At 36.3% G+C, this 16,505-nt stretch overlaps 1 protein-coding gene across 1 annotated transcript; it reads right to left on the reverse strand.

Annotated features, from left to right (window-relative positions):
• Window positions 1-459: 459 nt before the first annotated feature.
• LOC143597875 (uncharacterized) lies at window positions 460-1,910 on the reverse strand. The gene is made up of 3 exons (XM_077076253.1): window positions 1,412-1,910; window positions 829-1,175; window positions 460-717 (listed from the first exon to the last, which is right to left on the reverse strand). The coding sequence occupies exons 1-3, from the start codon at window positions 1,908-1,910 to the stop codon at window positions 460-462; spliced, it is 1,104 nt and encodes a 367-aa protein (XP_076932368.1).
• Window positions 1,911-16,505: the final 14,595 nt, after the last annotated feature.

The following is a 16,505-nucleotide window of genomic DNA, read 5'->3' on the forward strand; positions in this document are numbered from 1 at the left end:
CCATACGTTTCCGTCATATCTAAAATCTTGATATTGTTTTTTACACAAAAAGAAATTACTTTTTCCAACATTGAAGCAAACCCGTTTTGCCTTAAATCATTCAATGCTCGTTTTGTTCCATTTTTCAACTTAGCCGCTTCTAATAAGTCTTGACTTTTTTTCTGAAGATGTTTTGAAAGGACATTTGTGTGGCCTAAAATATCTTCCATCAAGTGTGCATAAAAAACAAATTCAAGTTTTTTGAAATATGATAGAATACCTTTTGCATTAGATCGTTGTTTAGTAACATCTCCTTCTTTTTTAATATAACGTAGCACGTCAACAACTTCCGGAAATAATCTAAGCAAACTTATGATTGTTCTATGATGAGAACCCCATCGCGTATCTCCAGCTCGTACAAGGGAAACCTCTTGGTTTAATCCTTTTCCGGTCTTAATTTCACCTTTTCAATTTCTTTTTCTACTCTTTCTTTTTTGCCTCCCGTATCATATCTTTTCGTTTGCAAGAAGCAGAAACCGTATTAACAATCATGGAAAGGTATTCATAAAAAGTTTTAACACCGGTATGTTTTTTTGCAACACCCACAATCACTAATTGAAGTTGATGAACAAAGCAATGTATGTATTCTGCTGACGGATTATCTTTCAAAATCAACGCTTTTAGCCCATTAAACTCTCCTCGAATGTTGCTTGCACCATCGTAACCTTGACCCCTAACCTGTTTTAACAAAAAGAAACTATAAGATAAATTAAATAATCTCTATTAAAGTTTTGTAATTAAAGTATGAAACTTAATACTTACTTGATCTATGCTCAACTAGTTACTTGCTAATAAAGAAACAATGGCTTGTTTAAGAGTTGAGGAAGACGTGTCTTTCACATGAGCAATTCCAATAAAAGTCTCTTTAAAAACTCCAAGTTTATCAACATACCTCACGACTACAGCCATTTGTTCCTTTAAAGATACGTTACTAGACTCATCTACTAACAACCCAAAAACATTGTCTTTAATTTCTTCGCAAATCATTTTGGTTACTTCTTTTGCAAACCATTCGATAATCTCTTTTTGTATTGATGGAGATGTCAACTTGTTATTCTTTTTTGCATTCCCTAATGTGTACTTACTAATATCCGGGTTATTTTCACTAATCAACTTCAAAGTTGCAAGAAAAAGACCTTTAGAAAAAGAGTCTTTCGATTCATTATGACCACAGAATGATAAAGAATTTTCTAACAAGAATCTAGTACTACGAACATAACCCATTAATCGAAACCAATTTCCAATCCTTTCTTCTTTACTTTGCTTATTGAATTTCTCATGAATGGATCGTTTTTGGTTCAAGAGATTGTCACATTTTTGCATCGCCTTATTATGATAGCTATCAACCATCCCAACATATTTTTTAAAGCACCTGGTTTACTCCAATTACAAAAGCCTTCAGTTGAAAACGTATCTCTTCCACTTTGATTACCAACGGTTTCTTTAAACAAGTAGCAACATAAGCAATATGCCTTGTCTACTTTAATACTATACTCTAACCATGGATATTTATCAAACCATGCCACATTAAAACGTCTCGGCTTACCATAATAGTCATTGCACGGAAAGTTATGATTTCGTGGTTGAAAAGCCTTTTTAACAAGATAATGTCGTCTTATATCGTCTCTTTGATTAGGGTGATAACTAGAAATAGGTGGCCTATCAAAGGGATTCGAATGAAGATCATTCAAATCGATTGTATGTGGAATTGAAGGACTTGAGGTCGAAGGAATATTTGGAACAATATTATCATCATCATCTTGTTCTTGCACATTTTTACCAACATTTGGACTTCCATCATTGTCGTCAAACTCTTGAAATTTTCTTTTAAAAAATTTGCCAATAAGAACTTGTTTTGAATGTGGCTTCATCTTTTAAGTTCCAAATACCCTAATTGCCTAATTATATAAGAAAGTAAGATTTATAATTTTACTTATAAACAAAGACAAAATAATAACTAAAATTAACAACCAAACCTTAACCAAAAGTCCAATTTCATCCTTTTTACATAAACCTTAAAATCAAAAATAAGAACAATACCTTTGAATCTTTGAATATTTTAGTGAAACAATGGTGAATCGGACTTTCAGAGAAGAGAGCCGGCGGATTTGGCTGGAGGAACGCCGGCGGACGGCAGTGGTGGTCCGGTGGACCTGCTGGAGTGGCGACGGTGGATGTGGTGGGAGCAGAGAAGAGAGCCGATGTGGTGGTCCGGTTGTCTGTAATCATCATCTGGAGATATAATATTATGTATTTGGGTTTAAGTTTTGTGGGCTTTTTACTAATTTTTGGGCTTTTAAATAATGTGTGGGCTTATTAAAATTTTTGAGGGGTAACCCAGTTTTTGTTGAGGGGTAACCCGATATATAAAACGACGAAAATATTTTTTTTTTACACTACGCAATGGAAGTTGAGGGGTAACCCGGGTTACCTCTGCCCAAGGCATAGGTCCGCCATTGCTTGCTAGCTTTTAGAAAATGTTAAAAGAAATTGAGAAAAATATGATAAAAAAATAAAGTATACAAAAAATTTTTGAAGGAATGCAGTCCAAAAAACACGTGAACAAAAATTAAGGACAAAAAAACAATGTTAAAAGTTCATAAAAGCACCATAATATCATAAATATAGGGCAATTTCATCGAATAGTAACCAAGTTTCAAAAATGTTCTAATTAAGTCACTCAACTTTAAAAAATGTTCCAATTAAGTCACTCAACTTTCATGTTTTATTAAATTAAATGTTTTAACATGCTTTTTTTAGCCTTTTTTTTCTGAATAGAAAGAAATTTTAATGTATGAATAAATTGTATTTGTGTAGAATAAAATTTTCGTGTGTAGGCTATATGTTTTTCGTGTGTAGGTTATATGTTTTCATGTGCGCATGTATTTTATTGATGCTGAATTTTGTGTGTAGGTTATTTGTTTTCTTATTCTTAGAACTAGTGTACGTTATATTTTTTGTATAGATTGTATATCGTGTGCTCGTTTATGTTTCCGTTATCAATTCGTTCTTGACTTGGTATCAGAACCTTGTGTTTCTGGTGTTTATCAATTAATCAAAGTCGTTTAATCAAAGTCGTGACTGATTTTCGTCCAATTTAATAATGCCGTGATCCAACTAAATATCGTCGCCGTCACAATCGATTTTGCAAGAAAATACAAAACTTTCTTTTCCACCGTTCAAACTTCTTGATTGGTTGGTTAGAAGAATAAGTCAAAAGGTAATATTTGCTTTTTAATCTTTCGCTGCCAACTTAGAAAATTCAAGCAAATTGTGTATGTGGTTTGAGTTTGTCGGCTTGTAGCCCAATAACCCTTGATTTCTACTGTTATTTGTTGATAAGAATTTTAAGAAGAAAGAATTATAAAGTTGGTTTTTAATATCTTTTTCTTGGTTCAACAATTGAAATGTTTTTGCAGTTAGAGTTTGATGAAGAATGATGGGTGATAAAGAAACAATGAAGGCGAGCGGTGGAAGCGGGAGGGAAAACCTGAATGCATTCCAAAGTCCCATGCTTACCTCTTTCAATTACACGGTATGGGCTATTCGAATGAAGGTACTCTTGAACGTGCATAAGGTTTGGGATACCATTGATCCGGGGGCAACTGATGATGATAAAAATAACATCGTGATTGCGTTGGTTTATTAGTCGATCCCGGAAGCAACAATCATGCAAATAGGTAATCTTGAGTCGGCCAAGGAGATTTGGAACGCAATTAAGATGCGCAATCTAGGGGGCTGATTAGGTTAGGGAGGCAATATTGCAAACCCTCATGAACGAGTTTGATGGTATGAGGATGAAAGAGACGGAGACCATTGATGAGTTTATGGCGAAACTCTCATGTACGGCATCGAAGGCGGCGAGTTTAGGAAAGATGATCGAGGAAACTAAGATGGTCAAGAAGTTCCTTTCAAGTCTACCCCGAAGTAAATTTATTCATATTGTTGCCTCTCTTGAACAAACTTTGGATCTCAAAACAGTTGGGTTTGAGAAGATGCATTGTTAGGTGCTTCATTTTCTTTTCCCATTGAGGCTGACTGGACATTAGCGAAAAACCATATCAAAGACAGCCCCCACAACTAAAAATGTGCCTTGCGACGAGATGCGGACATCCCCCATGCTGCGGTTCCCTCCGGTCCATTCCCGGGTTGGGTTATCAATTAGATCCGTTTTAGGGGGGGGGAGATTCAGACGTGATTAGACGTTTAAAAGTATACGAGGAGTGGATTTGGGAATAAGACATGCATTCTGAAAACCAAGGTAAGCTTATGTTTCAAAGGTCTGGATCCTCAAGTAGTCGGTACAATGATTGTGAGTCCACTCGTGGAGGTCGTGGACATGGAGGAGGGCGAGAAAGAGGTGGTCATGAGTAGGGTCAAACCATGGTCATCAAGAAAATGCCATGAACCGGGAAAACCGTGAGCATAAGGGCATAACCTCGGACCTCTCAGAAGTTCAATGTTATCAATGTGATGAGTTTGGACACTTTGTTGACAAGTGTCCCAACCGAAAACAGAAAGTTCAAGGCGAAGAAAAGTTAGCTGAAGCATCCGAGACAAGGGATCCTTCTCTATTTATGATGAAGAGTGTTCAGGAAACGATGTTCTTGAATGAAAAGAAGGTTATACCCGAAAACTGTGAGTCCAAAGATGGTGATGAATGATACCTAGACAACGGCACGAGTAACCACATGACGGGTAACATGTCTTTCTTTTCTGAACTTAACAATCTTGTCACTGGAAAGGTTAAGTTTGATGATGACTCTTATGTTGATATAAGCGGTAAGGGGTCGATTTTCTTTGAGGCTAAAAGTGGTGAACATCGTTTGCTTACGAATGTTTATTTTATATCGAGTCTTCGAAGCAATATTATTAGTCTCGGCCAAGCCTCGGAACACGGGTGTGATATTCATATAAAAGATAACTACCTTAAGATACATGATGGGCGAGGTAGGTTATTTATGAAGGTGACTCGTTTCCCTAATCGGCCATACCGAATACAGTTAAAGATTGGTAAACCGGTTAGTTTACTTAGCCTTGAAGAAACAAGTTAGTTGTGGCATGCTAGGCTTGGTCACTTGAACTTTGAGTCAATAAAGCTAATGGCTAAGAGGGAGATTGTTGAAGGAATGCGTGGCGTTACCCACGAAAACAAGTTGTGTGAATCTTTTTTTGTCGGGAAGCAAACGAGACAATCATTTCCTAATTTGGTAGCATTTAGGGAAACTCGGACCTTAGAACTTGTACACGGTGATATGTGTGGACCAATTACCCCCTCAAACAATAGCAGGTAACAGGTACGCTTTTGTTTTAGTCGATGATTACTCATGATTTGTTTGGACATATTTGTTGAAGGCTAAAGATGAGGCGTTTGAAGCTTTCAAGAAGTTTAAAGAAATGATTGAAGGTGATGTTGGGAAAAAGATCAAAACGTTTCATACCGACAGAGGTGGTGAGTTTACCTCACATTAGTTTAACCAATTCTCTGACATGGAAGGCATTTAAAGATATCTAACTGCACCATACACACCTCAACAAAATTGGGTGGTTAAAAGATGGAACCGAACCTTAATGGAGATGAAATGGAGTATGTTAAAAACAATGGGTGAGTCACACCCCGACTTAGGGCCTAGGCGTGACACCCGTAGTTGGTACCTGTTTTGTAAAAATATCAGATTTGCAGTTATTTAGCGGAAAGTCTTTAGTTATAATAAAATATTAATTTGTTTTGAAAATTTCTTGGATAATTAATATCCAAGTGTTTAATTTACAAATCTTGTTTAATCTTGATTATAATATTTTAATGACTAAAAACTAAGCCATTTCCATAAGCGAGCTTCTAACTTCAAAAGTGACTCTTATTCCTTGCTATCTGTGCTATACTTGCTTTCCTGTAATGTGGGGGAAAAATATGTCAGCGATATGCTGGTGAATCGTTGACTCTGAAAACATTTATAAATATTTGACTGACAAGATAGGTTTGGAACAAACTCAGCAGAAACGTCTCTTATTTCTGGGAACTTGTGTCACTGCCATACACACACAATTATGGTTCTCCAGGAACTGATGCCCATCGGAGAACTTTGGTTATGACTGTTTAGCCTGTGGCCACGTAGCCTTGATTGAAAGACTAGACAGTTATGTTTGGATCCAGAACCATGTGTACTCGGTCTGAGTTGCTTAATTTTCTACCTTGTGACTTAGGGATCACGTAATCCCTTAAAATTTAGAGATCACGTAATCTCATATAAACATTTGACTGCCTGTTTAAGATAAACAACCCGGTTATCTTAATGACTGACTGAAAAAGGTTAACGTATTCACATGTATAGTAGGTGTGATTGATTGATAAACCTTCTTGATTGTGAATGATAATTAACCTATAAATTAATAGGTTTTGAATGAATACCTCGATGGTGTTTTCTAGATTAGACTGCAGACCTTAAGTCTGGTTTTAACCTTGATTTGGTTTGTGAATGTTTTGAAATCATGATTGTATTTGTGTGATGTTTGATATAGCATGCTTTGGCTTAATAGGTTCTATCATGTTGGCAAACTTCTCCAGGTAAGTAAATGGGTCTCGCGGTTGATTGGGATTTGTACGAATTACTTCCCTTAGGCAAGAAGAGTCTACTAATGATATCCCCCTTATAGTTACTACATGAACGTCAAAATATAATTTTGTAAAAATTATCTTCATTGAAGTAATGTTTGATTGAAAACCTTTTGTGAGTGCTTTTGAAAATACTTTCAAGGTTAAAGGCCATAGCCTTAACTGAGTCCAAGCTATTTATAATATGATTGAAATAACTTAAACTTAGATCCTACCTTAGTGAGTACTCGTGAATGCTAATACTAAGGCAGAGTGCCTGCTTGATTGACAGAATCTCGTTCCTAACTCGCTTAACCGATCTACAGGGCGTCAGAACTCCAATTCTTGCACGAATCTTGAGAAAACATGGTCTCGGAACTTCACAACGATCGGGAACGCTTCCCAATGCTAAGTGTGTGAAAGTAATGTTGTTTTTGGGATGCTTTGGCTTCAAACCTGTAGCTCCCCTTTTATAGGCAAAAATTTGTGTGACATTTGAGCCAAAACAAGGTACACCTTAGTACGTATTTACCGATTAAGCAAATAAACGCCTTTTGCGTAACAAACGAATAATTAACCGAACGGGTCGGGTTATGACCCAGATATCTCGGGGGGGGGGGGGCATTTATAAGTGATATACGATCTATACAAGCTAAAATATTAGAAATATGGTCTTAGTTTGATAGCAAACAAGTTAAACGAAAACATGCTCGTTTAACCGCCCGCTATAGATTTAAACGCGAAAGATAGTTACAAACCAAGCATTGTATCATCCGTTAAGCCGAAAAAGACTTACCAAACACTTATTTGAAATGTTTTAAGCGATCCGTGAAAATATTTTTGATTTTTACAAACATATAGTATGTTTTTATAAATTTACACAAAAATAGCCGAAAAACACTCGTTTTCGCGCTGTTTAACGCACCCGATAAGTTTTTCGCGCCAAAAACCAAACCCGAACTAAATTTGGACCGGGCTTTTCGTTTTTGGGCTTGAGAAATCAGAAACTTGGGCCAAAATGGGCCCAAGGTGGGCCCATATATATCCCGATCGCAACAGCAAACCCCCCCTTTTAGTTCTTTCATATTTAAACTAGATACAAGATATTTTAACCTCATTTTCTTGAAAACTCTGGATAAAACTTCTTCTCCAGCCAAAAACAGCAAGAAAACCAAAGGTAAGAGCTTAAATAAGTAGCTTTTGAACTTGTTTAAACTTGTTTAATACTATAAAAACATGTCTTGGTTACTAAAAATCATTCCTAACCGTGTAAAAATCCTAAAAATGGTCCATAAACATCTTTTGATCATACACATGGTAAGGAACCTGTTTTGATAGTATTTTTGGCCATAAACACGGATTAAAGGGTTGAAACAACGTTTTTACGGTTCAAAAGTTTGTTTTTGTGCACTAGCCGAAACCCTAACTTAAGGGCTGTTATGTTGATGAAATATTGCTTGGTTTGTGATATAGGACTTGTACCTAGCTTGCTTAGAAGCACAAGAACCTGAAAACTTGATTAAAAGGTCGGAAACGAGCCAAACCCGCTAAGGTAATGCCGAAACACTCGCTTACGGGCTATTTAGGTTAAGGTTGTGATGTGCATATTTTTAGGACTTGAAATTTTTCAGGTACATCAGGAACCATGTCAATGAGTCCCTGTTAAAATTTGGTAATTTTTCGACCATCCGAGAATATTTGGCGAATTTATTACCGAATTGGGACGTTTATTTGGGTAAAATAGCTAAAATACTTCAAAAATTATGAAAATTTTCTGGAAACTCAGATTTGATATATTTTGATCACATATGAATTTGGGTATCATTTGGAGAAGTTTAAAGGTGTTTTGTTCATTTGCGTTCGTGTGAATTTTTACAGCCGAATTTGGGCCGAAAAGAATATTGCACGAGCTTTTTACATTCTGAAATTGATACAGGTTGATTTGGGACATGATTTGAGCATTCAGGAATTTTTGTGGAATTTTTGGAAATTGTTTGGGGTAAACGGACGATGTTTAGGCGAATATAGCTGATAAAATGAATTTTTATAAATTAATAAATAAGTAAATAAATTCCAAAAATATTTTTATAAAAATCTGCATATTTTAATTAATAAGTGGTTAAATTTTCATAATTTAATGATTAACGGTTAATTAGTTATGCTAAATTGAATATTAAACAAATTCAGTTTTTATAACAACCGACAAGTTCGCGACAAGTGAACTTGCGGGAAAATCAAAACACCAAGAGTGATCAAAAATCATATTTTTGGACTAATTAAGTAAAAACGAACTTTTCTATGAAAAACCTGGACAATCGTGATGGATTGTGCGCGGTTCTTCTTAAATCAAACTGTATAAACGGAAACGGGTCCCGTGGCTAATCCGGGACCCCAGTATGTGATCATTCTTTATAATTTAATCATTTTATTAACCAATACATTTACTCAAGCTTATTTTCCCATAAGTGTTTTCTGAACGCGTAAACGAGCAACTTGGCCCAGCTGGGAAAACGGGAGTCTGAGCCAAGTTCGGTTTTAAGTATTAGACATTGAACAACATCACAACCTAAGCCTATTGCCACTTTCTGGGCGTTCCAGCTACACCCAGATTAGTTATACAGCCCAGTTTAGCATTGAGATTATAATAATATTAAAATATTAATATTATTATAATATTGATTATAGGAACTACTGATAGCGGACTGAACAAACCACTAGCTGCTTCAGTACTGAATATCTACTAAATCGTGAGTTTCATGACCCCACTTTTAAACAGTTTTACGAACTTTTGGGGTGAAAAGAATGTTTGATTACATATACATACCTGAAACATGTACTGATGTGAATTATCTAAGTGCTAACACACGAAAGTCCCCACGATCACAGTGATTAACTTCGAGCGGGTGGCTTGTGAATAGTACTATTGGTTTGACAAACCCAAACGGAATCGGCCTGGTTGCCGTGTCACATAGCGCCGTTTGCACATGACCACATAGCGCCGTTTGCACATGAATAGTACTAGTGGTTGATTGAGCGTGGGAAATGGAGGCACGCAGCACATACAGTCAAGGCTTTAGTGTAGCTTAGCATAATTACATCACATACATCATTTACATACATACGTACTTGTTTCATGATTACAAGTGTTGACTTGTGAATACTCATTACTGATTTCTTGAAACTCGTGAAACTCACCAACTCTAGTAGTTGACCCGTTTTAAACTGCTTTTCAGGTGTACCTAAATCGGAGTAATTTGATGATCTGTTACTTGCCTGAAGTGTGTGGTTGATGTTATGTGAATAGAGGCAAGGAAGTTGGTAGTAAGAATGTATAGTTAACGAACTAGTTTTGTTTGTATCACCTAGACCGTAAAACAATGATAGAACAAAGAAATGTAATATATTGTAAATTAGTTTGTAATGTTTCTTTATAAACAATGTGTTGATATCAGAGGTGTCTGTTACATTCCCGTTTTACGCTTCCGCATTGTGCTAGTCGGGGTGTGACAATTTGGCTTCCATCGCGTAGCGCGATGGGGCTTCTTTATGACCATCGCGTAGCGCGACGCCGCAATTCCTAAAATCTTGCCACGTGTTGACACGTGGTTGGACACGATTTGATTACTTAACGTGGTCATCGCGTAGCGCGATGCCCCCTCTTTCTCCTTGCCCATCGCTTAGCACGACGTCCCCTTTTTCTTGATTTTGGTGAATTACTTAGCGTAGCATGATGGATGATATAGTCTTCCCGTCGCGTAGTGCGACAAATCTAGAAAACCAGAATTTTTATTTTGTACCCTCTAAGTTTCAAGATTGTCACTTCTTGGTCATACTTCCATCTTCCAAAAATACTAAAGCGGCCCTTATGCGGCGATGCGAGTGTGCGAAGTGCAAATTGCGCCATCAAAACGCCACATTACGCCCATCGCCCGAGTCTGAGTCCGAGTGCGTGCGCGTCGGGTGCTTCGTACCCTCCGCTAGGACTATGGAGAGTGGTTTGCCATATAAGAATATTATTATAGAAACTCTCTTCCTTATAAAGAGCTTCCCTTTCTTTTCTCATTTCCATGTGGGATGGAAGTTATCTTTCCTATTTATACCCATGTGGAATGCTTCCACTTTCTTCCATCTTTTCATGTGGGATGGATTTTATTACTTTCTTAACATGAGATATCTTTAATTTTCTTATCTCATTTTTCACATTACTTGTCTTGTGAGTATTTTTAATCCCTCAACTTTCAAAGTTGACATTTTTACGCCAAAATAAATATGGGATTTTCTAGGATGTTATAGAGTGTTCCGAATTACTTATGGGGTGAGGCAATCCGACATGCAATGCACATCGAGAATCGGTTTCCTACTCGTGCCCTAAAGTAGAAAGCACCATACGAGATGTTAAAACAAAAGAAACCGAATATTGCTTATCTTATAATATTTGGTTGTGTGGCATATGCAAAGATAGTGGGCACTCACTTGAAAACAGAGCCTATTGGAAGCAACAACATTAGCGACGACCATTCAACTTTGTCGTCAAATTCGGAAACAGAATCAGCGACAACTTCTGTCGCTAATTCAAACTTCTCATTAACACCTTTAGCGACAGATTCTGGTACTCTGGTCACTAATTCCATCAACTCAGCAACCAGCTTAGCGACACCAGCAGCAAATGGTTTAGCGACTGCAGCACTTGACGAATCAGAAATTAACTTATGAAGATCTACACGTGTTCCGATCGCACCGGTCAAGTTCAATGATTATGTCCTATGTTCGAAAGTGGAGGACATTGACTTCTTTTGTTAGAAGAAGGTGAACCAAGGAATTTTGGAGAAGTAAAATCCAAACCAGAGTGGCTGAAGGCTATGCAAACGGAACTCGAATCCATTAGAAGAAACGACACATGGAAGTTGACCGAGTTACCGAGAGGAGCTAAAGCTATCGGATTGAAGTGGGTTTTCAAGGTAAAAAGAAATGCGGATGGTTCGATTAATAAATATAATGCAGGACTCGTGGCAAAGGGTTACGTGCAACAACCCGGAGTCGATTTTGATGAGGTCTTTGCTACGGTGGCAAGACTTGAAACCGTAGATATACTCATTACCATTGCAGCTACTAAAGAAGAGCAATTACATCATGTGGATGTACAGTCGACATTATTAGCGGTGGAGCACATTAGTGGCAAGGAACAACGAGTTGACATTCTTACAAAAGCACTTGCGAGAATTAAGTTTGTGGAGATGAGAAGATTGCTCGGCGTTGAAGATCTCCTAGTTTTGAGTCGTAAATTAGGGGTGATTGTTGGTAATTTCCATCTTGTTAGGCCCATCACGTGTAGGTGACCGGGTTGGACCTATTGGGCCTATGTAATTCATTAATGATGTAATGAGTTTATGGGGTTACAATTGGGCTTTTATATTTGAGTTTTACTTGTTGGCCAAGTTTGGGTCACCCTATAAATACATAGCCATGTTAGGGTTATTGTATTAATGAGAGCGATTATTGTATTAAAGTTTTGAGCACGTTTCTTGATTTCAATAATTAAAGAGTTTACCCTAAATATCGTGTGCTCGTTTATGTTTTCTTTATCAATTCGTTCTTGACAATGATGTGAGAAGAGAGTTGGTTGTGCATGTAAGAATTGAGCTTTTCTAATTTTTTTTCTTTTTCTTTTATATATTAAATACATTTGATCTGTAATATTCGGTTTTTTTCAGCCTTTTCACTTGTAACTAAAGTTTACTTTGTACATAAAGATAGGAAATCATATAAATATGACAGTTCATGTTTTGTACATCATTAAATTGTGTGCATACAATATATTTTATTATCTTATTTTTGGTTGCTTGAAAATTAACATGGTATAATATGATATTAAGATATATTGTATATGGTATTAGCTCATTTGTTATATTTTGTAGGGTAATGTGTGCAAGGCACTAATAATGTATGTAGCAGCTGTTCCATTGCAAGATGCATTAGCAGCACTACATGAGGCTCACAACCCGAAACAGCTGCCATGCTTATTAGTGCATGCCGGGAAGTTCATGCTGAATTTATAGTAAACTTAGATACTGATGAAAAACGTCGGTCAAGGAAAATTTGCTTGTGTTTACATGGTTTAAAGAGTTAAAGCCACAAAATGAAGTAGCTATCCCGGTTGGTGAGTATACACCATGTACCAGCAGAGCCTAGTCGATCTTTGCATGGACTCACCCCATTTTCTGAACATAATTAAAGTTTGTTTTTGTTTTTTTATACATGAAACCGAAGCTAAGCAATGGATATTTAAAGCTTCCGCTACGGTTATAAACATTTTTTCTTTTTGTATTTTGTGTTAGCGTGTTACTATATAAATTAGACTCCATCTTGATATATGTGGTGCATTTGTAGTTTTATAAACGGAATGTGCATATAATATAGATAAAGATGTATAAAATGCAAGATCATTATTTGCATGATGCATATGTGTGTGTCAATATATATATATATATATATATATATATATATATATATAGGGTAAGGTTAAAATGAAAACCCATTTGAGTTATGAAAACCCGCGAAAACCTTATGTAACATCGTTTTTTTTGTTACATGTAATATATGTTGTAACATTTAATACAAAACATCGAAACATAAAAAAAAATGTTTTGCTATTTTTTAACATTTTTTAACTAATTTTTATATATGTTTTCAGGAGAGAGAAAAAATTATATTTATATTTATATTTTTTATTCACTTTAATTGTGGACAACAAGATTTAAACATTATAAAAACATGTGGTTGAGAATGAGTTTATAGAGTTTTCATAACTCAAGTGTGTTTTCATTTTATACTTACCCTATATATATATATACTAGTTTTTGGCCCGCATGTCACGCGGGTTACTATAATTTTTTAAAAAAATATAGTAATGTTGTTATATTAAGTGACTCAAATATCGTAAATAATATTATGTTTAATATCATGTTTCGGAATTGTTTTAATGTAGGTAGAGGTACACAAATTGGGTATTAGAAAAACCTGGGTTCGGGTATGATCGGGAATTGGAAAATCAGGTATTAGTAATACCCGGGTCGGGTTTGGGTATTGGCTTGAAAAACCATACCCTATGTACCGGGTCTGGGTCGGGTATTGAACTGGGTCTTCAATACCGGGGTATTTCAATACCCTACTTCCGGGTATTGAAAAAACCCGTTTTTCGGGTATTTGAATACTCTATTTCCGGGTCTTAAAAAAACCAGTTTTTGCAACGTTCTTCTGTTAATGAGCCAGCTTCGTTTTTTTTTATCCTAACTCCGTTTTTTGCATACAAACTTCAAAGTTTATTCAAACATATGTAAAAAACTAAACAAATGATATAAAAAACATATATTTAATGTGTTTTAAATTGTTGTTTGGTATATCAAAAAGCGTTGCTCTAAATAAGTTTTATATCAAATATGTGCTTAAAAAAAGATCTGTTGGAGAGCGGCTATAAATCTGTGTGTAGCCACACAACCACTATCAAGTGCCACACATACACATGTGTACAAACACTAATATCCAGGTATGCAAAAAAATCTAGTTCGGGTATGCAAAAAAATCTAGTTCGGGTATGCAAAAAAACCCGGTTCGGGTATGGAAAAAACCCGGGTTTCGGATATAACTAGAACCGGGTTTCGGGTATTATTGGGTTTATATCGGGTACGGGTTCGGGTTCAGGTTTCAGCATTGAAAGTCACACTCCATCCGTACCCCACGGGTAGATTCGGGTTAGGGTATTAAAAACCCGGGTTAAAAAAAAACCGGTTCTGGGTTTTTTTTCGGGTCCGATTCCGGGTTCGGGTTTTTTGTTTTCTCGGGTCTGATTCCGTGTTCGGGTTTTTTGTGCACCTCTAAATGTAGGTTTCCTTTCTTAATGGACCTATAAGTAAATGACCCTTTCTATAGATATATAGTTTGGGCTTTTCTTTTGTTTAATGGGTTTCTATAAATTATATTTGGTTACAAACGTTTTTAGTTTTTTTTAACATTTTTGGCTGACAAGACACGAACCTAATAAGAAATTTGCAGGTTCGGGTTCTGTTCGTTTTTTAAATAAATGAATTTCGTGGCAAACGCTTCACAAACTGTTCGCAGAACGCTCAGTTAGTTTACATGACTATATCGAAAACAACTCGTTTTGATCCTAATTCATTTTGCTTAAAAGTTGTATTAACTGCAAGGCATTTTAACACTAAGAAAGTTTGTATTTTTGTTTTTTGAAATAAACCATTTGGACACGAACTGATTTAAATAAAAAATTGCAGTAACTTGAGTTTGTTTTGAGAATTGAACTTTATTTTGATCAGTAGCAGCTGCGACTTAGGTGGGGTTAACATGGTCAACGGGGATGTCGAGATGGTTCCAGAAGCTTCATAACAAGTTAGAAAAAAGGACATTTATCTAAAAAGAAGACCCGGAAGCTATCTTCATTAACGGTTTCCAAGGACCGAGGGATGCTTAAAAGGCCCGATGTAGCTTGTGTTCTATTGAATGTTGTTTTTGATAGGATAAATGGGTCTTACTTTGGATGATGAGGGTCCCACTCGATGAAATTCTTTTTATACGGGTCGTGGATGGTGGGCGTGTAAGATTAGAAAGTTGGGATTTTAAGCCATTAAGTTATTTTGTTTCTGGACCACTGGGCCCGTGATATAATGCTAAATATACATAATTGTCGTGTAAATTTTATTTAATATTAGTTTATGTTTGGTTTTTGTTAGGATTTGTATATTACTAACTTATTTGAATAAATGTAAGTCCCAGGACTTGTTCGTGGTTAAAGAGGGCGAAAAACGATAAAACACAAGCCAAACCGGCGAACCGGAGCATCAGAAAATGAACCGGACCAGAAGCGAACCAGACCGACTAGGCCGGCCACCCCCTCCCCTCTACTGGAGCGCCGCGCGACCGGGGATCTCAAGCTCGCTGCGCGGTGCGGCCGTGGTGTTTCTAGAATATTCTTCAACGTATTTTGGGTTTGGGTCTGTATTTTCCTATTTAAATACCCCTAAACTCAACCTTGATCAAAACCTGAATAACCGGAATACCCTAGCCGGCCAGGACGAATTTGGGAGCCTTAGAAGTGATTTTTTGGAGGTTTTGGAGGCTTGGAATCATACGGTGGCGAGCATATTGATCAAGAACGAAGACCCCGGGTTTTATTGTCTTTAATCTTTCGTTTCTTTTATTTTCCACCATGATTTCGTTTATCATTGTTTTGTTTTACTTTAAGATACTAGGCTAAACATTATAGCCTGCCTAGGCTTATGATGAACCTATTTTGATGTTTGAGTTTGAATTGGGATTTATTTATCTTTATGGTTTTATGAACTAGTAAAAGGTTTAATTATATTAAATTGATGCATATGTGTGCTTAGGGTTATTTGTTGAGTTTTATTATTCTATAGTTGTCTTGATTATTGTTTGTCATTATGATAGGTTGCTATTAGGTCATCTACTTTGTGTTTTTGACTATTTTATGATTTATTTCGAATAAGATCATAGGAATAATATTATTTAAATAAATAAACCTAAGTGTGCTGCTAACCTAAATATCTGTAAAGTGCTAGGTTATTGATAGGTCTTTGTTGATCAGGATTGCTAGATTTAGTTTTTCGTAAGGAGTCCGTCTAGGTTTGATTGGTTAACTTTGTCTATTGAGTCAATTGAATATATTAGGCTGCCTTTGATTTCTGCGCTGTAAGGTAGTATTTCGTGTAAAGGAACTAGTTTATAATTAATTAGGAAGGGAAGTTGATTTTTAATACTGGTGTGCGTTAAAACTTATTAGAAACCTATAGGTGTCTCTTGAGAAGGGTCAGGGGTCCTGTTCAGGTTTTCTCTTAAGCACCTA

The sequence above is a fragment of the Bidens hawaiensis genome, unplaced genomic scaffold (assembly GCF_021521415.1).
Source record: "Bidens hawaiensis isolate Kalapana, Puna unplaced genomic scaffold, B.hawaiensis_p1.1 tig00049159_1, whole genome shotgun sequence".
Taxonomy (NCBI): Eukaryota; Viridiplantae; Streptophyta; class Magnoliopsida; order Asterales; family Asteraceae; genus Bidens; species Bidens hawaiensis.

What these genes read in the sequence shown, in the direction of transcription:
- LOC143597875 (XM_077076253.1), bottom strand. Translation starts at nt 1,910, where the DNA reads ATGAAGCCACATTCAAAACAAGTTCTTATTGGCAAATTTTTTAAAAGA. An exon ending in TTGTAATTGGAGTAAACCAG is followed by an intron (nt 1,176 to 1,411) that starts GTGCTTTAAAAA and finishes CTTTTTCTAAAG; the next exon opens with GTCTTTTTCTTGCAACTTTG. An exon ending in AAGCCATTGTTTCTTTATTA is followed by an intron (nt 718 to 828) that starts GCAAGTAACTAG and finishes TTGTTAAAACAG; the next exon opens with GTTAGGGGTCAAGGTTACGA.